The sequence below is a fragment of the Vespa velutina genome, chromosome 10 (genome assembly GCF_912470025.1).
Source record: "Vespa velutina chromosome 10, iVesVel2.1, whole genome shotgun sequence".
NCBI lineage: Eukaryota > Metazoa > Arthropoda > Insecta > Hymenoptera > Vespidae > Vespa > Vespa velutina.
Window position 1 is genome coordinate 3,210,921 of NC_062197.1, and position 25,147 is coordinate 3,236,067.

The 25,147-nt window shown below is 35.9% G+C and overlaps 2 protein-coding genes across 33 annotated transcripts; one reads left to right on the forward strand and one right to left on the reverse strand.

Annotated features, from left to right (window-relative positions):
• Nucleotides 1–497: 497 nt before the first annotated feature.
• Nucleotides 498–9,184, reverse strand: LOC124952710 (alpha-tocopherol transfer protein-like). 14 transcript variants are annotated; one of them, XM_047503016.1, is made up of 7 exons: nt 4,548–5,279; nt 3,777–3,844; nt 2,556–2,657; nt 1,958–2,230; nt 1,150–1,513; nt 942–1,047; nt 498–823 (listed from the first exon to the last, which is right to left on the reverse strand). In XM_047503016.1, the coding sequence occupies exons 4-7, from the start codon at nt 2,227–2,229 to the stop codon at nt 726–728; spliced, it is 840 nt and encodes a 279-aa protein (XP_047358972.1). In that variant the 5' UTR covers nt 2,230; nt 2,556–2,657; nt 3,777–3,844; nt 4,548–5,279; the 3' UTR covers nt 498–725. The 14 variants fall into 14 exon arrangements, with proteins under 14 accessions (XP_047358972.1, XP_047358971.1, XP_047358975.1 ...); XM_047503015.1 differs by having other exon boundaries at nt 3,777–3,847; XM_047503019.1 differs by lacking the exons at nt 3,777–3,844; nt 4,548–5,279 and adding an exon at nt 9,020–9,184.
• Nucleotides 4,533–24,095, forward strand: LOC124952708 (RIMS-binding protein 2-like). 19 transcript variants are annotated; one of them, XM_047502993.1, is made up of 18 exons: nt 5,973–7,494; nt 9,549–9,674; nt 10,818–10,943; nt 12,157–12,485; nt 12,625–12,802; nt 12,951–13,385; nt 13,466–13,769; nt 13,870–14,456; nt 14,748–14,874; nt 15,758–15,966; nt 16,081–16,485; nt 16,565–17,099; nt 17,292–17,489; nt 17,570–17,775; nt 17,858–18,100; nt 18,234–18,486; nt 20,192–20,463; nt 22,222–24,095. In XM_047502993.1, exons 2-18 carry the CDS (start codon nt 9,669–9,671, stop codon nt 22,813–22,815), a joined length of 5,007 nt encoding a protein of 1,668 aa, XP_047358949.1. In that variant the 5' UTR covers nt 5,973–7,494; nt 9,549–9,668; the 3' UTR covers nt 22,816–24,095. The 19 variants fall into 19 exon arrangements, with proteins under 19 accessions (XP_047358963.1, XP_047358966.1, XP_047358949.1 ...); XM_047502995.1 differs by having other exon boundaries at nt 5,973–7,163; XM_047502996.1 differs by having other exon boundaries at nt 5,973–7,128.
• Nucleotides 24,096–25,147: the final 1,052 nt, after the last annotated feature.

A 25,147-nucleotide genomic window follows, 5' to 3' on the forward strand; every position in this document is an offset into this window, starting at 1 on the left:
GAGAGAGAGAGAGAGAGAAAGTGTATGTGTGTGTATGAGAGAGAAAGAGAGGAATAGAGTATGAAATAAACAAAGATAGAAAACGTTGAAGCAATGTCGTGTCGTTGATCGAATCGAGAGGATCGATTTTTATCATTAATTAAATAAATATATTATATGAGAGAGTGAGAGAGAGGGAAATAGATAAACAATTTTTTGATTCGATTTTTATATGATAAATTATTCTTATTTAATCGAGAATTCGAAAATAAATCGTAGAGAAAGAGAAAGAAATAAAGAGAGAGAGAGAAAGACCGGCTTCGGTAACGTCGAATCAGAATCGACCACGAAAGTGCCACGCTGTAGTACGAAGTGCGACAAAGACGCACACATTTTTCTGCTGACCGCGTTAAAGCGCAAGTGCGAACGTTCATTAAGAGGATTACGAATCATACATATATATATATATATATATATATATATATATATAAAATGAACAAAAATATAAAAAACGATGATTTAAAATATGAGATCGTTTATCCTATTTATATATTAATACAGTCTTTGATTAACAATTGTCTTCGATGATAAAAAATTTCTTGGGTACAATTTTTTTTCTTTCTTTTTCTCATTTTTTTTCCTTTATTTATTTATTTATTTTTTTTTGTTTTTTTTGTTTTTTTTTTTTTTTTTTTTTTTTTTTTTTTTTTTTAGTCTTTATTAAAAACCCATTATAACATCATAGTTTATTTTTCTTTTTTCATCGAGGTATTATAGTTCTGACGTATAGTCTCTTCCTCATGGAAATAATCTCTCAATTGTTCCAGCTTACGTAAATGTTCCCCTAAACAAATACGTACATACGTATATATGTAAATAAGGATATGTATATATTATTAAATAATATTATTTATGGATTATAAGATATTATAAATGTTGATGCTCGATATTATTCGAATTACCATGAAGTACTTCGATGCAGTCCAATTCACCTCCATAATCTTTTGGAAGGCACATAGGTGGTATATATTTGTAAATTTCCGATATCTCGCCGGTATGTAAATGTAACTGTAAAAAATAATTGATTCAGCGATATATTAATTGGCCTTTAAAAAAAAAAAAAAAAAAAAAAAAAAAGAAAAATATACATTTCTATTCGTAAAATTTTACCATTTCAAGGATTTCGCTATTCATAAATGGCTTCAGGATTGAAAGAATTTTATCCATAAAACCAACGACATTTATTACGTGAATAGCCTTCAATCTAATTGGCATTCCCTCTTGCACATATTCAAATAATTTTCGAATACTGCCAATGGATATTCTCGTTAAATGGGCTATATTAACACCGGCCATGTCGAAAAGAAAAATATAACCGGGTGAACAGCCATAGTTGTAAAGATTCTCATCCACGGTCATCATCATTAATTTTATAGCATCATTCAAGAAATATTTACTTGCTTTAGTGTCTGCCAGTCGATGAAAAATTATATTATATCCATTGGGATCCGGTACAGGTAGCATTACAAATTCCCTATAACATAATGAAATGTTTTAATTATCTCATTTTATATAGATGTACATATATGACATATAATATGTATTTATGTACGACTAGAGTTCAATGCACTCGTCATGTTCGTGCATAAAGAGAAAGCCTAAAGAATTTTACAATACATATATACATATATAATATATATAATATATTGTTAGCACGTAACCAACATTACGAGTATCACAGTAGAGATATCACGTAAAAATATTTATAAATATCTAACCAATTTTCAATAAAATTGTTATATCTAAAAAAAAATCTTATTCCATAATTTATCGTAAGTACAGAGTGTATTATTAATAATGAAAGACGTAAAGTATATTTACGATGAATATGATAAAAGTTATATTTTCTCTTTCAGCCGTGGTAAAGTAAAAAAAAGAAAAAAGAAAAAAAGAAGAAGAAGAGGCAAATAAAGCTTACAGTACTTTCAGGGAACATTGCAAGTTATCTAATTTGATATCACGATTGCTAAAAAATTCCGGAGTGTTTGTTCTTATTCTGTAATAAGTCTCCATGCATCGTAATGTAGCATCCGTTTGAAAATAACAACTCTGTGCAAAGATTGCCAATTGCTCTTGTGGAACATCAGAAAGATTGCATTGTTGTACCCATTCTTTCAACTTTTCCAAAAGTTCTTCCGTAAGTTCGGGATACTTTTTTCTTGAATCCTCGATCGTATGTCCGAGTTTCATTCTAGAAAAATATTATCGTTCGTATTAATCGCTTGAACAAATATTTGAACAGTATATATACTTTTACAAAATAATTCATATAATCGCATTAATACAATTATTAAAATTATTAATGAAAAGTTATTGTTCACGAATTACAAATTACAAGATTAAGTGAAGTATATGTAAATGGACGGAGGAAGAGGATAAAGGGTGAGAGAGGAAGAAAGAATAAGAGAAAAATTTCATAAATACGAACTGTTAAAAGTATTTAAATATTTTTTAGGACAATCCGTCTGATTCGCATACTAAATAATTAATAATAATAAAATAAAAATCATATATACCTTTGCAATAATCGTTATAGTGCACAACAAATGATCACTGACAAAATAACAAATGATCTATTTTCTTCTTTACCATCGATGGAAACCCCATAAATATTTAACCTGCAAGAAAGAATAAACATTCTACGAGGTAATATATTATATTTGAATACATATATTATATTTGAATATATATATTATATTTGATATATTATTTAAATATACTCCGTTCAATGAGTTGAGTTAATAGAAATAAAAAAAAACACGCGTGATCGGGACCAGGAACGTATTCAGATCCTACACTATAAACAATCTGCCAGTAATCCGTTTCATTTGACTTCTAAGCTTGAAAAATCGAAACTAGCATAATTATGAACTATTTATTTTCGCTCCTGAATTTTACAATTGACTATCGTTTGAAAACCATCGCATCTATCACGTCCTTACCACGTGAATATTTTGTTTATTTCTATTAACGTGATTCATTCAACGAAGTATAGATATATATTCCTTCTAATCGTACAAATATTTTTATATTGTCATAAGTCAAAAGTTGTACTAGTTTGTCGTTTAGTCTTTCTGTCAGAATATTCATAAAATGGTCAAGTAATAAATTATAAAAAAAAAAAAAAAAAAAGAAGAAAAAAAAACAAAACCAAACCAAAAGAAAGAAAAATATAAATAAATAAATAGATACATAGACAGATCAGGAAGGTTAGAGATATAAATTCAATGAAAAATTCTAGTACAAAGTATCATCTGATAAATAGACGTGAAATTTATTAGTAAAATATGGAGAAAAAGAAAAGAGAAAAGAAAGAAACGAAAGGAAAATTATTTTATATCTATAAAAAAAAAAGAGAGAGAAAAAAAGAAAAAAGGAAAAAAAAAAAAGAAAAAAATTCTAATCGATGATACAATTCCTATTAACGCACAACACTTTTTTCACTTGTGAGAGATTCTCATACTATGCGACGTTTCTCGAATCATTATCGGACCGATAATAAGCTATCGAGGTAATTGTTCCGAAATTAAGCTATCGAAAAAAGTAAAATCGTGCATGTTATATTCATTTACAGTTATCAGCAAATTGATTGAGTACCGTTGTTGTCGATAAAACGAAATGACCTAACAATATTAGTTTCATGACGATTCGATGGATAAAGATAGCATATAAAGTTCACCGATAAAAATCATTTGTGTGTGTGTGTGTGTGTGTGTGTGTGTATGTACGTATCTTACGTCTCTGTTGTTTAGTGTTCCTCATGTTAGTTGTTCTTCCCTTCTACCCTTTCTTTTCTTCTTTATTTCTTCTTACATAATCCGAACCAAAGACGTTGTATATATCGTTAAGGGAAAGAGGAAGAGAAAGAGAGAGAGATAGAGAGAGAGAGAAAGAGAGAGAGAAAGATAAAACGACAGGTTTGAACAAATAAAAGATGTTTCTCAAAATGCGAAAAAAAAAGAAAATCTGAAAATTACACGATCGATGGCGATTCGTTTGTTCGTTTTTTTTTTCTTTTCTTTTTTTTTTTCTTTTATTAATCATTTTTATCAGATTTCCAATTAGATAAGATTAATATTTTGCCTAACTCTAGAGAGAGAAAGAGATAGAAAGAGATTAGAATCGAGATGTTATTAGAGAAAAAAAAAGAGGGGAAAAAAAAAGAGGAAAAGGACAAAGAAAAATGCAAATAACGCGCGAGCGCGTATAAGAGATTTTATGTATAATAAAAATCTTTAAATAGGAATACTAGCGTTCTTATGATATATCTATATATACATATGTACTTAAAAGCGACTGCGATCGATTTTAGCTCGAATCGAAATGGTGAATGGGAAAGATGCGTGCTGTGATGACAGAATCAACGGCACTTTAATAACAAGACATAAGTATGTGGGTGTGTGTCTATGGATGATTGTATGTATGACGAGTAACTACCTACCTACATACCTATGTATGTAGGTAGGTAGTTAGGTAGGTAGGTAGGTAGATAGGTGAGTAGTACGTACATTGACTAAGCTTGATTCATCGTCGATCATTGGTTGAAAGTTCAGAAGGCATCGTGATTCGTATTGTCGTATACGTGAAAACAATGATGACGAAAGAGAAAAAGAAAAGAAGAAAGAAGAAGGAAGAAAAGCAAGGGTGCTACGGGAATCGAGAGTAGTGACAAGGCTAACGGGTGGGTCGACCGGTTCACCACTAGAGGGAACAGGTATTTGCCGTAGGCGTCGTACGTTCATTGATAAGCGTATAACAGACTATACCTGTGTATGTGTGTGCGTAAGAACAAGAGAGAAAGAGAGAGAGAAAGGGAGAAACTTGTGACGTCGTCGGATCATCGAAACGCCTGCGCCCGAAGCAGTGCCGTAATTAGAACATCGTTCTCTCTTTTTTCCCTATTTTCCCTAGCCATGGGAAATCGTGTGCCGCTTCTCGAAAAGCACGTTCCACGGTTATACGCAAAAGTAAAACCGATTCGTTTTTAAATACTATCATTATCAAGGTAATTGATAATTAAAATCATAAAAATCTATAATATGTGACAAAATAGAAAATATTTTTAGAACATGATAAAAATTATTTATACGGAGCATATATATATATATATATATATTTGAAAATAATATACGGCCCTGACTTTCTCAACAACGATTATTCCGAATTACTACGATGAACGAGATAGCAAATGGGCCAACGGGGGAGAAGGACGAGGAGGAATTCGTCGACTAATGAATTTTCGTCTACCTCTTAATTATTATCGGCGATAGGTTTAGTGACTCGTCGGCACTTATTCTCGTATCACGTCTCTCATTTCGCAGCGATTTTCCTGCTGCAAAGGATGTATGAAAGAAAGAATGATATTTTGGGAAAAAGGGAAGAGATTGGAACGGGAAGAAGAAAAAGAGAGAGAGAGAGAGATATAGATAGAGAGAGAGAAAGAATAGGTTGTGAAAATGGGTGGTAGAGTAAGAGTAGGGTGAAAAAGTAGGAAATAGAGAGGGGGAAACAGACCAATAGCACCGCTAGGTAGCTGTGTAAGCGCGCGCACGTGTATGCGTGTGTATATGTAAGAGAGAGAGAGAGATCGAGGACGAGGGTAGCGAGAGGGCAATGGCGAGGGCGAGATATCGGTAGATCGTCTCGCGCGTATTGATTGGTCTTTTGTGAAAGCTACACCCTCGTGTAGATGCGTACGGAAGCACTCTGTTAAGTCAGTAGACCAGCCGGATGTCGCACGTTTATGAAACTAAAACGTGATGATAAAGTATCACCGCCATATTTGAAGGGAGGGGGCTAACAATGAGAAAGGAATGAAAAGCAAAGCTTCTATCTAGTTTTATTTGATGATACTTTTGAAAAAGGAAAAAAGGAAAAAGGAAAATTAACGCACAAGGAAGTGCGAAAGTTGTGAGGGCGTTGAGAGAGGATGGAGGTGGGGAGGGCGAGGGAAAGGAAATTGAGATAAAAGAAATAGAGGAAGAGAGAAAGAGAAAATGACGTAAGGGATCGAAAGGGAGTTCGAAGAACGCAGCGACACTCTCTATCGGCATCGATCGCCAAGTGACCCATATCCATGCTCGTCGACGCCCCTCTTTCGCTTTTCCACTAGCTACCCCTCTCGACAGTGTAGCGACGACGAGAACGAGCGATCCCCCACCTTTTCTCTCCCGCGATCCGTCGGCGAGGGAGCACTTCCTCCTCCTCCTCATCCTCCTCTTTCTTCTCCTCCTCCTCCACCTCCACCTCCTCCTCCTCCTCCTCCTCCTCCTCCTCCTCCTCCTTCGCCGTTTTCCAGCGGTCCTGACCGCCCACCCTCCCGCTTGCTTTCCACGCTCGAACAGAGATCTTGGGGGTGTACGGACGATGAGATAGGCGAGCGAAAAAGCTCGCGAGTTCCGAGGAGTTTGCTCGTTGGCAGCAGTAGCAGTAGCAGTAGCAGCAGCACCAGCAGCAGCAGCAGTCCTGGCCTGCCACTATCCTTCCGATACGGTCATCGTAAGTGTCTCCTCGTCTGTGCTGCATATGCGTGTTGTGTGCGTGCTGTGTCGTGTGTTATCGCGTGCCGTTGTCGTTGTCGATTCGTCGTTGTTATCTTCGTCGTCGTCTTCGTCGTCGTCGTCGTCGTCGTCGTCGTCGTCGCTGTCGCCGTCGCCGTTGCCGTCGCCGTCGCCGTCGTCGTGAAAAGAGCAAAGATGGTAAGGGTGAAGAAACGGAAAGAAGCTACGAAATGAGGATTGAAAATAAGTGTGCCAACTTTCTTATGGGAATACATATACCACGTATATACCGGGGGTGAGAAATAAGATTGCTCGATGTTATATCTTCCTTGGAATATGGTCCCGGTGATTCTCGTATTGATGGGTTTAAATCATAGCTCTTTAAAAATGAGCTAAGGAATATTTTCTGATAAAGCGCGCGCGTTTATCGAACGTCGCTCAGGGGTTGTTCGGGTCTTTCAGCAGCACCGAACGAACGAACGAACGAACGAACGAGCGAGCGAGCGCTGGCGTTTCGTTGCTCCACTGTGCGTGGCGACGCGACAGTCTCGACGACGGCGGCGAACTCGAGACGTGTCCGAGACCGAGGGTAAATCAGTCAGTATGGCGGTGGAATTGGCGGAGGTAACGGCGGAGGAAACGATGGAGGGTTGCTTCTACTATATCGTAGTGTTGGCACTTGGCTTCGCCGACACCATCACCATCTATCCCCACTGTCGCTATCATTCTCCTTATCCCTTTCTCGTATATTTTCGTTTTGGCTGATAGTTCATTTCTTTTCGTCCTTTCTTTTCGATCCATCCTAACTCTCGTGGATGACCGATGACAATGACGGTTTTACGATTTTAAAACGTGGACACAACGCGCGCACTCTACGTTCAACCTCCGCCGTTCAGCTGGCGCGTCCTCGCGCGCACCGCCTGCATTACGCGTACACTCTACACGTATCTCTTTGGTAGTGAGATCAATAAGCAGTGCCGTACCAATCTTTTATCGTGTCCCCGATCTTTAATCTATCACACATGAATCTCTTTCCTATCGTTACAATTCTAATTATCGTTACTAGAATCATATATAATTATCGTCGAGTTATCGTAACTCAATTGTAATCTTTTTTTCTCGATTGTAATTCTTTTTCTTTTACTTTCGTTCTTTCATTCGTTTCTATTTTACTTATTACTTTTATTCTCTTTTTCATTAAATTTTCCTTCACAATTCCTTCGTACACTCTCGATCCATCTATTCATCTAACCATCCATCCATCTCCCACCACCTTCTTCTTTTTCTTCTCTTTTTTTCATTCGTTCTCTCCATCTTTTAGTCTCAAATCACGTTCCGACAATCTCTCTTAGTTTTCCCTCTTCAAGCTAGATATTTTAATTATTATTATTATTACTATTGTTTTTATTATCATCATCATCATCATCATCATCATCATCATCATCATTATTATTATTATTATTATTATTATTATTATTATTATTATTATTATTATTATTATTATTATCATTATTATAATTCTTCATTTTATTTTTTTTCGATTTTTTTATCGCATTATACCTTAATCTACCTAAAATTCTTTTCTTCGAAAAATTACCCGCTATAAATCCGTTCGCGATTTCCTCTTTTCCTTTTCTTTTCTTTTTCCTTTTCTTTTTTACTTTCATTTAAACGCTAAGAGAAAAGTTTCGATTAGTGGCAGAAAAGGTCTCATTGGTTATTTCTCCTCTTTATTATCTCTTATCGTATGTCACCGAATATCATCCGGAATCGCAATATCGATTTCTCAGAAGAATCGTCGCTTTGTGAGAAACGGTGCTTGCGCGCGTGTGTGCATGTGCGTGCGTGCGTGCGTGCGTGCATGCATGCGTGCACACTTGCGTGCATACTTGCGTGCGTGCGTGCGTGCGTGCTTGCGTGCGTACTTGCGTGGGTCGGATGCACTTTCGAAAACTTCCTGGACGACCTATCATTAACGATCATTATTATATCGAGAAAAAATACCATTGCGTTCGTTTCGTTCTTAATCACTTTTAATCACTTTTCGAACGTCGTTAATTAACAAATAAAAGAGAATAAAAATAAACGGTAAAAAAGAGAAAAAAGAATACGAGACAAACCGATAAAATTCAAGCGTGGTCGAGCTTGTCTCGCCGTGAAGATATTTCACAATTTATAGTGTCTATTACGTCACTAGTCATTTAAAAAAAAAAAAAAAGAAAAAATAAAAAATAAAAAAAGAATAAAAGAGAAAACAGAAGAAAAAATGAAAAACTAAAGTCTCGAGCAGAGAGAACAGTTTTTGCCTATTAAATTCGTCGACTTTTCCACTTGGCCAGATTAGATCGATTCAAGAGCTACTTTTTTTCGTCTATTTATCTCTCTCCCTCTCTCTCTCTCTCTTTCTCTCTCTTTCTTTCTTTTTTTTTCTTTTTTTCTTTCTTTCTTTCTTTCTCTCTCTCTCTCTCTCTCTCTCTTACCGAAGACGAATAATCTCGGAAGGTTCGACACAAAACTGTAAGATATTCTTCGAACGTCGTAGTTATAACGAGATAGGATAATCAGTGGCAATAAGAATCGTGTGACGCACCGAGTAAGAATAAAATCGATAATTCGAAAGGCGATTTAAACGCCGTTGATGTGGACGAAACGAACGAACGCGTGTATTTTCTTTCTCTCTTTCTCCCTCCCTCTTTCTCTCTCTCTCTCTCTCTCTCCCTCTCTCTCTCTCTCTCTCTCTCTCTCTCTCTCTCTCTCTCTCTCTTTCTTTCTCAATTTTTTTACATTTCTTTTTTATTACTATTATATTTTTTTTTCTTTTTCGATAATTCACTCGATCGAATTATAAAACTTTTTTCCTCATTCTATGAAATATTATTTGTACTGTAATATAAAAACAATGAAAGCTCGTTTTATCGGGATACTTGTACAAACGATTATCACATATTATTTTATTTGGATAGGGTTTGTGCAAACGTTGATAAAAAAATAGAAAAAACCAATTATTAGGTTGTCCGGCAACAGGGAGGAAGGGATACACTACAGTCGACAATAATTAAATGTAGATAAGCCTTAACGCGTAAGGCGCATTCAAAGAAAAATCATCGGATGGAAGAATAACGAGTAGAGATGCATGTAAGTATTGTGGTAGTCTCGTTTTATCTGCGTTTAGTAGGCCGAAGCGAGAGACCGAACGAAATGAATCTTCTTTTTATCGACGCTTATTCTGGCTTTAAATATTTTTACTTCTTCTTCTTCTTCTTCTTCTTCTTCTTCTTATTCTTCTATTTGTCCTTATTTTGTTGCTGCTGCTTCGTACGTAATCGCAGAGTTAAAAAAAAAATAATAATGAAAAAGAAAAATAAATAAAAATAAAAATAAAAAAAGAAAAGAAGAAAAGAAAAAGAATATAATCTAAAATGTGATATACATGTGTGACGAATATTCAATACCGAAGATATTCGTGTCTCTCTATATTATGAATTGTATTATTCAAAAGATTAGGAGAATGAATTGAAGTTAATAGGGGTTAATTCGTAATCAATCGAATTACACCTATGAAAAACCTGTTGCCAACGATCGAAGCAGATTTTTTTTCCTTTAAATTCTTGGAATTCACTTTATATCGCGTTAATACGCTAAGGGGTTGGTTCGTTTAAAACGGCATTGAGAGGGTTGTGCGAGCTTACGCGAGGGATCTTTGCAGTGATTGTGCGCGACTCGATTGACAGTTATTTATATATTACATCTTGATAAAACTCTGGATACATACACGTGGACCAATAATGATGATAAAAATAATAATAATAATAATAATAATAATAATAATAATAATAATAATAATAATAATAATAATAATAAAGGTTAAAAAAGAGTTCAAATGTAGAAAGAGAAGGGCGGAGAGAATACAAAAATTAACAAAAAGAAAAAAGAAAAAAAAATATATATATATATATATACTGTATATATAAAAATACAAAAAGGGAAAGAGTATAACAATAAAATCTTTTTTTTTTTTTTCGTTGAGATAAAGAGAGTTTGAAGAACAAAACAAAGGATCTTCGTCCATGAGAACGTATTAAAGTCATTTTAGTTTGGCATCTTTGAAATCGCATGTGAAAAACAAAGTATGTACATACATACTCGCTAGCGAGTAGAAAGTGGCAGGCGCTGTTGCAAGCCGGCAATTAATTAAGATAGCTAGAGATACATGCTAGATCGATAGGGACTAGCCGTGATAACGACGGACAAGGGTCTCAGACTTCAGAAATGTTGCAGTGCTGTGGCGTTGGAGGTGGCGCTTCCACGGCACCTCAGGCTCCGCAGCTGCAGGCTACCGGATCTGCTGTCGGGGCTACCACCTCCGCGATCATGCAGGACCCAGTTCTCGAGTCCATCCTCGAGGTAATTCTCTTCCTGCACTTTTTTTATTTCTTTTCTTCTTCTTCTTCTTCTTCTTCTTCTTCCTTTTCCGGTCAGTACGTCTCTTTCTTCAAGCATCCGATCTATAAGTATATATACATATTATACACATATGATATATATATATATATGTGTGTGTGTGTGTATCATATGATAAATACGTATTATATCATATATGTGATATATATATATATATATATATATATATATATATATGTATCTATGTAAAATAAGATGTTAGAGTTTTAGACTAAGGTCATGAGACCTATAAATACATGTACCATTATGTTTCTAACAAAGTAAATCACAGCAACGTAAAAAAATATAGCGATAAAGAATTTTCAACCCCTACTCCCACTTCCTTCTTTTTTCTAACCCTTAAGATTTGATGATCTCACGATTTGACAACATCGTACACGACTATCCGAGATTATGTCGCACGTAAGTTTGTGTTTCTCTAGCCGCGGGCATTCTGAGTACAAAGCCACCTCTTCCTCCCCCATTCCTTTATCCTTCTCCTCCTCCTCCTCTTCCTCCTTCTCCTCTTCCTCCTACTCCTCCTTCTCCTTCTCCTTCTTTCATTATTAATATCGCACGAACGATTTCCGTTTTGCATCACATTCCCAACTAGACGTCGCTCCGGGTTATTAAAAGCGGTTACGAGTCCAGCCTTGTACTCGACGGAAATCGAGCCAAAGCTTCTCTTCCTTCCCCTATCCCCTCTTCACTCGTTCTCCTCTCTCTCTCTCTCTCTCTCTCTTTCTCTCTCTCTCTCTCTCTCTCTCTCTCTCTCTCTCTCTCTCTCTCTCTCTCTCTTTTCCCCCTCTTCTTTTCGCGATTTTAGGACGTTCTCTGATGTGGTAATGTTACATATATGTACATATGTGCCGACCATTCGACCGACCTTTCACGTGTCCATTCTGCGTCTATCGATGTTGCATTAACTTTGAAAATATTTGATAACGTCGAATCATTAGCACAACGCATGATGCACGATTAAACATATTTTTAATATTTTTTCTTTGTAAATTTATATCGATTTAAAAGTAATTATCATCGATCGATATTTTGAACATAGAAATCTATTTTTTAGAAGATGAAAAGAAAAAAGAAATCTTTTCGAAATATTTATATATATATATATATATATATATATATATATATATATATAAACGTAGGTATATACTTTGTTTAGCAAATGCGAGAAACCGAAGCTCGGAGGACAGATTTGGAACGACAATACGGGGAAGCACAGAATCAATTACGTGAAAAGATAGCAGGTCGATACCAAGGACCAGAATCAGTCGAAGCACTACAGTCGAAAATCAGAGAGTTGGAGAAAAAAACTGAATTGCAAATGGTGAAGCATGAGGAATTATCGCTGGAATTGACGAGTTTAAGAAGGGCTCGAACTCGTGGCCCAGGTGTTGGTCATGTTACATCTGGAATACCAACATCCACTTGGCCTCCGGCTGGCTCTGAAATTGATAGAATTATTGCAAAGATTGAACAAGACAGTAGCAGGTACATAAAGCAAATTTTACGTGTACACGATAATAGTATACGTAGATCTATCTATACCGTTCTTTTTTTTTGTACTTATTACGTTGGTTTATTCGTTCAACGATTAAACGATTAATGATAAAAATAAAAATAAAATTAGTGCCGGCAGAATGTTACACGACTTGGATCATGCTCGAGGAACTATAACTACACAGCAACCTTCGGCCACGCAAAGTATTCTTCGATCCAGTTCGGAGAACCTTCCTAATTTGGGCCAACATCAGCACCCTCCTCATCCACATGCTCTTAATCTGGGGATGCCCACGCAAATGAGCCATGTACGCAGACTAATCGCATTCAGTGTAACTGTATTTATTAATTACACACTTTCTATATGTGTCCCGGTTGTGCCTCAACTGGATTCTCTTATTAATAATAGATAACTTCTAAATTTAATTTGTAACACATTTTATTCGCATAATGCAGTATGCAGGGTCGCCCATGCCATTGACGCCAATGATGCCTGGTTGTCCGCCGTTGACGCCAAACGGGCCACCGTATCATTATAGCGAACCAATACCTCCAGCACCATCTCTCTCTACTAGTCAGTCGCAGCCTGCTTTTCAACAAAAGCTCCAGCAATATCAACAACAACAACAAACGGATTTGTCGAGTTCTCATCCTCAGGGAGCCTTGCCCTCCCAACAAAAGCAACAAGCGCACACACACTTCACAAGTAATCAGTATCAAGAGAGTTATCCGCATACGCAAACTTATCAGCAACCGCTTCAACAGCAACAACATCCAAGCTCGACTTCGTACCTGACAGCGTCGAATCAAAGTGTGATACCTCATTATACGCAGCCAACTCAGACTGCGCAAAGTTATCAATTAAATGGCAGCCAGCATGGTTCTCAACAGGTAAGTTATTGATTTATCTTAAGAAAAATATGTGAAATGTTCAGAAAAAAAAGAGGAATTCTTTACACGATTGTTAACAGTCTACGACGTATCCTAATTTATCAATGTCGACGCATCCCAATGGGACATACAGTTCAGGAGCTTCTTTCAACCCTCAACTGTCTCACCTTAATTATTCGGTTCCGCCGTCGAATATCACGCAAACTACCTTGTCAACGTTGGCACCATATTCGACGGCATCCTTCCATTCAACATTAGGGCCGCTTACGAGCGTTTCTCAAACCGTTCTTCCTTATTCGAGCGTTCAAAGTAGCTATGCTACAAGCGGCTTGACTTATTCTACTGTCGGGACCAATGCTTTCGGCACCTCGAGCGTCGGCTCGGGTGAGTAGTCCTTTTTCATCGTTCTTACGTTGAATTATTTTCATATTTCGAATAAATCGTAATTCGCATTAACCAGGACGTTTTATGCGATTTCTCATAGGTACTACATCGGGAAACTTGTTACAAGCAATAGGAGATCCTTTACAAGCGATGCAACAACTATCTGCTCAATCGCAAGCCAATCAATTGCAACAACAAGCGATTATTCAACAAATACAACAAAGTTTGCGAGCTAGTTCGCCAACGGCGACAAGTACAACGGGCCACCATTTTCTTGGTCCAAGACAAATGCCAAAAATCCCTACTGGTATACTTACTAATCCTTTAGATAGATTGACCAATGAAAATATAGTATCTGAAGGTCAAGTCGACATGTTGGATATACCTGGCAAGGGTAGATGTTACGTTTACATAGCTCGCTTCACTTATGAGCCCTTTCAGCATTCGCCTAATGAAAATCCAGAAGCTGAGTTACCCGTACAGGGTGGGGATTATCTTCTTGTTTGGAGTCAACCAGACGATGATGGTTTCCTTGACGCTGAAACTCTCGATGGAAGGCGTGGTCTCGTACCCGCTAACTTTGTACAAAAGTTAATCGGTGAAGATCTGTTGGAATTTCATCAAGCTGTCCTCGGCCTTAGAGACGTCGATGATTCTGCTTCAACGAATATTCCACAAGTGAGCAATGTGAGACTCACGTATATATACTCAAGTGTCTGGCTCTGTGTCTGTATGCGTGTACAATTGAACGTGCGTGTATGCGTGCGTGTGTGAACTCATATATAGATGGTAATATATATATATATATATATATATATATATATATATATATATATATTTATATATTTATATATTATTTATATATATTTATATATATTTATATATTACCACCGATAATCAATAGTGACTATTATGATTAGTGAAAAAAATCGAATGATCAAAAGATCATAAAACAAAAAAAAATTATTTTCGTTGTAGTGCTATCTGCAGGACATCGATCTAGAATTAGCAGCTTTAGAAGAAGGAAATCGAAATCGACAAGCTGAGTTATCTGCTTATGCTGAATTAGACAATATTGCGGAAGATGACGAACAGGAACCACCAGGTTTGTAAATGTTATGGCTTTGCAATAAAAAAATTGCATATAAAATGTCGATATATACATACATGATGATATATATTTATTTGTGTATATATATATACATAATTTTCTATAAAATTATTTTTGTATAGAATATTTTGCTTGTATAATATTATTATGAGATAGAGCTGGTAGCATTGCGCATTTCAATGTAAAGTAGATTTTCTTTGAGTGTAACACGATTAGCACATTACTTTCGATATATATATATATATATATATATATATATATATATATATACATATATATATATATATATATATATATATATATATATATATACATATATTTGATGGTTCATTTGATAATGATAGAAAGTGTACATTTCAAAAGTAAATATGTATTTATTTAAGGATGAAATAATTAATCTAGCACAATTGGGTTTTATTTATTTTTTTCTTTAATTTTTTATTTTTTTTTTTACTCGGCACATTTAAATAATTTCTTTGAAGCTCAGTTTTTTTTTTTTTTTTTTTTTTTTTTGATTTATAGATTTCGGTTTGAGATAGATCGATATATGTAAGCTTGACAGATTTCTATATTTCTGTGTTTGATATATAAAAAATTTTTTTTTTTAATATCTGTACGTTATTTTGTATGCATCGTGAAAAGTGCATATTTCAAAACGATTGAAAATGCACAAAGTATCTATACTTTGCTTACACAAGAATACTCGAAATTAATAATCAACATATGGCACACACAAAGTGATTTGTTATGCTGGTGCTGTCATATCTGAATATTGCACAGACGTTAAGTATTTGCTGGATTTAGGCTCGTTTAGAGAGATAGGTAGTGAAAGGTTTCTAGCTACAGCTAGGCTCGTCTTGTCTTTTTCCTCCTGAAGAAGTCTACCTGTTTTCGGACCTAGTTCCGGCGCCGCAGCACCTCACTCTCGAACGACAACTCAACAAGAGTGTCCTGATTGGGTGGACCGCTCCTGAAAATCCTCATCAACTAGAATCCTATCATGTCTACGTGGATGGTGTACTGAAGGTTACCGTCAAAGCTACTGAAAGAACGAGGGCATTGGTCGAGGGAGTTGATTCTACTAGGGTTCGTAAAAAAGAAACATTTACAATATTAAATAATTTTGTCGCATGTGGATATATTTTATGGTATTTCAAAAAACAATCCAAGCATAATGCAATTTAATTTTCGTTAATTTAGCCCCACAGAATAAGCGTACGATCAGTGACGCATTCGAGAAGAACATCAAGGGATGCAGCATGCACAATGGTAATCGGCAAAGATATTGCTTTGGGTCCAACTGCCGTAAAAGCATCCAATGTAACAGCAACAAGCGCTGTGATATCATGGTTGCCAAGTAATAGTAATCATCAACACGTAGTTTGTGTGAATAACGTCGAAGTCAGGACCGTGAAGCCAGGAGTTTATAGACATACGATCACCGGTTTGGCACCCTCAACGATTTACAGGGTGACGGTGAAAGCGAAAAATTTAAGAGCAACACATTTTGAGGATCAAAATGCACAAGCGGTAAACAATTTTGCCTGTCATGTCCATTTTAAGACATTGCCCAAAGGATTGCCAGATCCTCCGGTCGATATCCAGGTTAATAACGCACTTTGATACGTTTTATTATTTTCTCGATGGTATGTTAGTAATTGATATCAGTATGACGCAATCACAGGTGGAGGCTGGACCGCAGGACGGCACTTTGCTAGTGACCTGGCAGCCTGTTGCCCTAAACGGTTCGGCCGTCACCGGTTACGCGGTGTATGCCGATGGAAAAAAAGTCACCGACGTTGACAGTCCCACCGGTGATCACGCTTTGGTCGACATACACAAACTTATGGGACTGAATCCAAAACACATAACAGTCCGTACGAAGAGTAGGGAGAGTCAATCGGGTGACAGTTGTGCTACAGCGATACCTTGCAGTGTTCTTCGGGGTGGTACGAGTACTCATTTGCAGCATGGTGCCCCACACATGCTCGATCAAGGCCAACAACAACAACAACAACAACAACAAACAAGCGTCATACAACAGGACGATCCGAACCGTCATCGTATGGCAGTTGCTCAGCGATATCCTACTGCACCTGTTCCATCGCACATGAGAAGACAAGGTACCAGAGTCGATGTACATGGTCAAGTAATCATTGAAACAGATGAAAACCTCTCCGACAAGGAAATATTTCCAGGACAGAGCATCTCTCAAATGGGTGAGAAACTCTTTCCTCCTTGCGATAACTTGTCCCTTTCTCTCTTTTTCTCTCTCTCTATCTCTCTCTCTCTTTCTATTTCTCGCACTTCCTCCATTACTCTCTTTTTCGTCTGTTTTAATCTTTCCTTTTTTTCTTTTCAATTTTTTTTTACCACATCTAGCTAATTTTTCTTTAGCTAATTTCTTTTAGCTGTTCCAGAAATCACAAAGGATTCTGCTAGCGAAGCCAATTATAGCGAAGAGGATGATCCATCTCGAAGAGGTCGTGGAATGTCACCGCATCATCATCGATATGGTCCTCAAGGCCCTCAAGGACCACCTGGGGCATATAGATCGGTTAGAATGGGAGGACCTGGTAGACCTCAGGATGCTTATTACGATCAAACAGGTATATATATATGTATATCATAAGCATACCTCAAATCGTTTGCATCGAGAGAGAATAAATTCAATTATTTGATCGTTTAGGTAATCAAAGGATGAGAGGACCGATATATGGCGCAAGAGTAAATCAAGCTCAAGGTGGTAACGTTCATCCAGCTAGTGGTGTTCAACAAATGAATAAGAGGGTACGCCGATTCATCGCATTATTCGATTACGATCCAACGACTATGTCACCAAATCCCAATGCCTGCGAGGAAGAATTACAATTCTCTGAGGGAGACACCATCAAGGTTTTTGATAAAATAATGTCTTATAATGGATTCTAATAATCCTTCATCGATTATACTTTTAATACCACCTTTCTTTGTATAGGTATACGGTGAAAAGGATGCCGATGGTTTTTATTGGGGCGAATGTCGTGGTAGACGAGGATACGTGCCGCATAATATGGTTGAAGAATTAAAAGATCAAAATCAAGGTGGTCAAGGACAACCTAATAGACGAGGACCTGGATCTAATGAAAGATGGGGAGATATCTATGCGAGTATGCCTATGAAGAAAATGATAGCGATGTACGATTATAATCCACAGGAACTTTCACCTAATCCGGATGCGGTAGTTTGAATTTTCGTTTTTTTTCTCCTTTCTCTCTCTCTCTCTCTCTCTCTCTCTCTCTCTCTCTTTCTCTAAAGATTATCGAGAAATTTCAATTTTATTTAACAACTTTCTTCTCCTTCAATTATTCCAGCAAGTCGAGTTACCGTTTCATGCTGGCAATGAAATTTGTGTTTATGGTGAAATGGACTCCGATGGATTTTATATGGGCGAACTTAACGGAGTTCGCGGTTTAGTGCCAAGTAATTTCCTCATAGAAGCATCTAACCAGGGTCAACCGTCTCAAGGAGGTAGAAGGCCACCGGGACAAAGTCAAGGACCCGGTGCGAGAGGTCCACCACCCCCACCACGAGAACCTCCGCCAACTGGTCACCGCCGTAATAAAGGTAAAATTCTATGAAACGATTTTATTAACTTTTTATTACGTTGATTATACTCCTTGTAACGCAATATGCCGCGACACGATTCGATTCCTTTTGCTCTCAATTCGAAAAATCTTATCACCGATATGCTATCTCTATTAGCAGAATAAAGCTTTCTTTATGAATAATCGATTAAACATTAAATGCCGATCCGACGATTACGATAAAAGATCGGTTTGATAGAATAGTTAAATATATATATATTTTTTTTCTTTCTTTTCTTTTCTTTTCTTTTCTTTTTTTTTCTTTTCGATTAAGTTCAAGTAATTTTATTATGAATCAGATTAGAAAAACGGCAAGCAACACAAGACACGAAACTAGATGTGCAAGACGACAGGCTAAAGGGTCACACGAATTTCGTCAAGCAATCTAGCTGCGATTATAATTGTATTATTATTATTATTATTATTATTTATTTTAATTTATTATTATTATTTATTATAATTTATTATTATTATTATGACGATCTAGATATATCTAATAAATGAGAGATTAATGGGTAACAATATTGTTTCGAAAACATTTTTTTTTTTAAATCTCAGACTTCGGCTCCACCGTTTGATCGCACATTAATTGCACTTTATAGCTAAGAAATTAGATTGCAAATTCGCGGAGTGTAGTAGCTTGTGATAAGAGAAATTTGACACGATCTTTCACTTGTACATTGGATCGTTGAATTTTGATATCGATCAATTGTCTTGGAAACATAGGCTGTCTCATACACACGGCAATATTTATGCGCAATAAAACACTAAGCTGCTTTCAGTGTTCTCTCTACTTAAGTATACTATATACACAGACACATATATATGTAAATATATATTTATTTATATATATATATATATATATACATACATATATATATATATATATATATATATTCATTTTTGTTTCTTTTTGCTCTATGAGAGTTTTTTTTTAGCTCCGTACTTCTCTCTACATATCTGTCCTATTCTCTCTATCTATTATACGAACGTATTATGTATACACTTTATTTACTTGTAAACGGATTCTATACAACACGATCATGTACTATAAAATAATGCGTTTATACTCCATATATACCGACATGGTCTGTCTCTTTGTGTGCCTGAACTGGTCGATGGTCGTCGTGTCACATGATTGTCGTTCGTGTCGTGTTGTCATGCTGGCCATTTAATTGCCTTTCTCTATATTCGTCTTATATTCCAAATCTATATATAAATCTATATATATATATATATATGTGTATATATATATATATATATTTATCATGTTTGCAATGTTATTTGCGATCGCACGTCCTTCATATCATAAAGTTCGTTTCGCATAAGTTCCATTTAAATATTATTTCTCGCTAAATGTTCTAAGTATTTTAATTATAATCTAATATTACGGCCAATATTTCATTTTCTTATTAAAAATCAAACATTAATTTAATGAGAACAATTGGAGAAGATTTGACGTTCGATAAAATATCTTATCATTGAATCATTAATTCGTTCATAGGTTCGAAATCTTTTTAAACGCGATTGTAATAACCCTAAAAAAAAAAAGAGAAAAAAAGAAAAAAGAAGAAGAAGAAGAAGAAGAAGAAGAAGAAGAAAGAAAAAAGACCAACAACAACAAAAAAAAAATAGTAAATGAGCCATAAATGACAACACGGTTCTGTTCTCTTCTCTGTTGCTAGATGCCTGCATTGTGCCTGTGTCTGTCCCTGTCTGTCACTTAGACTCTAGACAACAACAACAACAACAACAACAACAACAACCACTAATGAACAACCAACAACATCAACTACAACAAAACAATCCACCGCATCTAGCGTACCAACAAGCGAATCACCATAGCAATACGACTGTAACCACGTCTAATCAGCATGGGCCCAGTCACTTGCCTTCCGGCGGTGGTGTCATGGGTGCCCATCAACAAGGGCCCCTTCCACCCCACCTTCAACAGCAGGTGAGTGCCCTCCTCTTCCGAAACATTCCGTCTCTTTTTCTCTTGTTCTCTCTCTCTCTCTCTCTCTCTCTCTCTCTCTCTCTCTCTCTTTCTTTGCTTAATATGCCGTTTCTACTCGAAGAAAAATATACAGGGTGGCCAGCTTAAAGCGTTACACTTTATTATTATCGAAACAAATAAAAACAACGTTGACACTTCAATTTAATGTTGAAGAGAAAAGAAAAGAAAAGAAAAGGAAAGAACAAGTCGATAGTTGTAATAGTTTCGATAAAAATAATGTGTAACACAATTTACTTGGGCCATCTTGTGTATGCACTTTATTAAAATTTTATGTACGATAATCCGACTTTCTGATTTTGCATAATTCATTTTTGGGCACGACTAAGGGGAGTTTCTTGTAAAAGATAAAAAAAAAAATCAAAAAATTTGTTCAAATATCTTTATGTTTCATATTTCAATTCTAAATGTGTATTTGCGCGCACGTGTGCACATATTTACTTTATCGTTTAAATCAATAATTTCGAAATTTGTATTGCAGATTAAATCATTAGATATATATATATATTTTTTTTTTCGAAAATCCCTTAATAATTTTTTGATTCAATCTAACACTTTTGTTATTTCAAAGTGGCAAGACTATATGAAATATCAACAAATTATATAAATAATTGCTTGCGTGATATTGCATGTCTTTTAAGAATAAAGTTGAAGGAAAAGGTCATATGAATTTTGTCTATTTTTTAATTTGACATGAATTGACAAGGAACTCTCGATAGTTATGCTTTAATATTATGGGAAACTAAAAAATGCTTTTATCGTAAAAAAAATTTGATGATTTAACGAGATCGATAGGTTCACTTATTGATTCAAAATAACATCCCATAATCGAATTTCTTTTCTCAAAAAACATCACGATTCATCATTTACATAATCATTCGAACGATTATGTCAAATTTCGAAAGGGTATCTATCGTCACATTAATTTTTGAACGTTTTAAGGATAAATACGTTTCTATTTGCGTAGCTTGTCCGTTTATTTTCTATTTTTTTTTTTCTTCTTCTTCTTCTTCTTCTTTTTCTTTTTTTTTTCTTTTTTCTTGATCACGGCTTCTGTGCGTCGCTATTATGCTTAATTGTATGTGCACTAATAGCATGACGAAACATAATAAACATACGCTTACACGTATTCAACAGAATACATCACGATCGTCGGCAGCAACAAAATCCGACGAGCAATCGACATTATTAACATCATCATATTATGGCATTCACATTCACATAGCACTTATTCTCCTTCTTCCTTGAATCTCCGTTCCTTTTAGGTTTTTTAATTTCATATGTATACATATGTATATTTAACTAGGAAAAAGAAGAACGCGCATACCACAAGGAATTTCGTAGGTATTGGTATTTAAAGAGAGGAGGAAAGAAGAAATGAGAAAACAAACGTATCAAAGTATTTTATACTTAGATACACGTGTACATTGAGTATAAAAAATAATCTTATATACTCTCATTATAGTTTTACATGAACGTATGGATATTTCTTTGTTATGTTTTACATGCATTTATTTTTGTTAAAGCGATTTTTAATAATAATATTATGATCGCTTAACGAAAACTTGTAAGGAACGTAAGAAAGAAAAATAAATGTTTATGTTAAATTCTAATGAGCGTGAAAAAATATTTTACGCTCATTGTAAATATTATTAAGGTTAAATTTGGTGAACAGTAGCACGTAATACGTTTCGTTTTCAGGGGAAGGGGAGGGGAGGCGTGGGCAATCGAGCCGTTGGTAGTAACATGCCAGGCGGCATGCAAACTCCGGGACAACACATGCAACCGCAACAGCAGCTCGATTATCAAGGTCAGCAACAGCCGAATCAACAGTATCAACAACAGCCGAATCAACAGAATCAGAATTATCAGCAACCAAATCAGGGATACCCGCAACAAGGTCAACAAGGTTTTGGACAGCAAGCTGGACAACAGTATCAACAACCGCAACAACAACAACAGGGACAGCATCAACAGCAACAGCAGCAACAGCAGCAGCAGGTGCAACAACCAAATCAAGGATATGGTCAACAAAACCAAGGACCATCGATGCAGAGTTCACAGCCAAGCAGCAAACCAATGAGGGGTATACCGACTGTCCTTCCAACTGCTCAAAGCAAAACCACACCGAACACTCCGCAAGGCCAACAACAACAGCAACAGCCACAACAGCAGCAGAGTACGGGTCCGAATCTAATGCAAAAATTTACAGAAATGGCAGGTGCCAGTGCAGGCGGAGATATTCTCTCGAAAGGCAAAGAGCTTATCTTTATGAAGTTTGGCTTGGGCAAGTGAGCTATTGCCTTTATTACACCGCCGATATTAAAAATACATCTTTTCTTTTTCTTCCTCTCCGCTTACGATATTTGACGCGGATTCCGACGACGTATCGATAACGAGCTCCGCGATCAGAACGTTCGAATGCAACTTTATTACGACCGATCGTATGTACGAGTGCAGGATAAAAAGATAAAATATGATTAAACATTTATGGGATATATATATACATATATATGCATATATATATATATATACATATATATGCATATATATATATATATATAAATATATATATAAAGAGAAAGAGAGAGAGAGAGAAGGCCGACGATGACTCGCTGATTCCTTCGTCAAGTTCGATGAACTTCGATGTGTCCTGCCATCGCTGCCGCTGCTGTTGGTGCTGGTGCTGGTGCTGGTGCCATTACCGCCGCTGCCGCCATTGCCATCGCTATGTAATCGCTGCTAAAATTCGCTGGAGGCATATAAACGCAGGCAGGTAATCGATCGTAAAATCTTTTGGGAAGCATATTCTAGCTCGTCTATCATTTCACGTTGGAGAGAGAAAGATAGATAGATAGATAGATAGATAGATAGAGAGAGAGAGAGAAAGAGAGAGAGTGAGAGAGAGAAAGAGAGAGAGAGAGAGAGAGAGAGAGAGAGAGAAAGAGACGGAGAGACGAAGGATCGGCTTTGTTGCCGATGTTATTATAGAGGGAAAGAAAACCTTCGATAGAATTTTTTTAAGATCACCCTGATATAATAAAGAAAAAAAAAAGAAAAATAATAATAATAATAATAATAATAATAATAATAATAATAAAAATGACAACGGTAAGAAAGTAAAAGAGTTCTCGCGACGTTGACGCAAAAACCATGCGAGATCTATCTCCTTAAGAAAAAAATAATTAAAAGATAAAGAAAAAGAAGAAGAAAAAAAGAAATAATGAACAATGACAGAAACTAAACGATGTTATTCCAAATATACTTATTTACGTTTCGAGGAGATACGAAAAATGGGAATTTGCAAAAAGAGAAAAAAAAAGCGGAAGACACATATATAGTAAGGTTCCTCCGAAAATCTTAATATATCCTCTTCTAATTCTTCTACGCGAAAGCTGGAACTTCTTCGCAGGTGCTAATACAATCGACGAGAGTATTATCTTGATGTTCCAATGTACGTGAGCAATGCAGATTCAATCTAGAGAGAAAAAAAAATGAAAAAAAAAAAACAAAAAAAAAAAGAAAAAAAAGTATATTTCCTTCAATATTGTATAATATATTCGCGAACGAATATACATAAATGTTGGCCGATTATAAAAATGTTATCGCGTCCAGACCAAAGTACATCACCAACGCGTGTTGCATGTTTTTCGTACCTGTTGCCGTACCTTCCAAACGGTGTGGACGATCCACCTCATTTCGAAGTTCTTTCTGTTAATAACTATGTTGGCTTTTTCCTTGTAATAATTGACATAATGCAAGTCCTCGTTGAGAATCGAACGTGTCTTTCATTTCGTCCACGTATACACGAGACAAAGAGAGATTAAGAACAAGAGAGAGAGAGAGAGAGAGAGAGAGAGAGAGAGAGAGAGAGAGAGAGAGAGAGAGAGAGAGAGAGAGAGAGAGAGAGAGAGACGTGGACAAACGCAATTAATTCGTTTCTCGTGTTACGATGGAAGTAAGAAAAGAAAAGAAAAAAGAAAAGAAAAACGTAAAAAAAAAGAAAAAAAAACAAGAAAAAATGCATTAACAGAATCAGGTTATTCGCAGAATTATAGAGAAGTTGATTAAATGTTAGTAAAAAAAAAGAAAAAAAAGAAAAAAAAATAAATAAAAATAAAAATAAAAATAAAAAATAAAAAAATAAATAAATAAACAAATAACATACTTGGACGAGCGCGGACAGGATATTAATGTACGTGCGAACGTAATGGAACAACATAAAAAACTTTTATCATGTAGGTAATGCGTAGATTACGAGATAAATTTTATCTACATAGGACTGGACAATGAAACGTGGGGGTGTGCCTTCAAATATCTCACCCTGAAAACAAAAGACGAGACCATATCCTTAAATCATTATAATATATATTGCAGCTAGTTTATTCCGTTTGAGATCGCTAAACGATTGCGCGTTTTTAAATAAATGCGCGTATACATATTTCTCACTTTCGCGAAAGCCAATATTTAAATGATGATAGGCCGAACGAAATAAAATATGACAAGTTCGTTTCCTTCGATAAACAAATTTTCTTCATAGAATGACTTATTCGATCCTCGTAGGAATTATGTTTTCTCTTTCGAGGATATGAGAACTATTCTGATCCTCTCTATTTTCCACATCTTT

Bases quoted from the DNA above. Each gene is read 5' to 3' on its own strand.
- LOC124952710 (XM_047503019.1), bottom strand. From the start codon at position 2,229: ATGAAACTCGGACATACGATCGAGGATTCAAGAAAAAAGTATCCCGAA. The intron at 1,514-1,957 runs GTAAGCTTTATT...ATTATGTTATAG, and splicing joins CAATGTTCCCTGAAAGTACT to GGAATTTGTAATGCTACCTG. The intron at 824-941 runs GTAATTCGAATA...GTATTTGTTTAG, and splicing joins CTGCATCGAAGTACTTCATG to GGGAACATTTACGTAAGCTG.
- LOC124952708 (XM_047502992.1), top strand. From the start codon at position 10,809: ATGTTGCAGTGCTGTGGCGTTGGAGGTGGCGCTTCCACGGCACCTCAG. The intron at 13,386-13,465 runs GTAAGTTATTGA...GATTGTTAACAG, and splicing joins GCCAGCATGGTTCTCAACAG to TCTACGACGTATCCTAATTT. The intron at 15,967-16,080 runs GTTCGTAAAAAA...TCGTTAATTTAG, and splicing joins AGGGAGTTGATTCTACTAGG to CCCCACAGAATAAGCGTACG.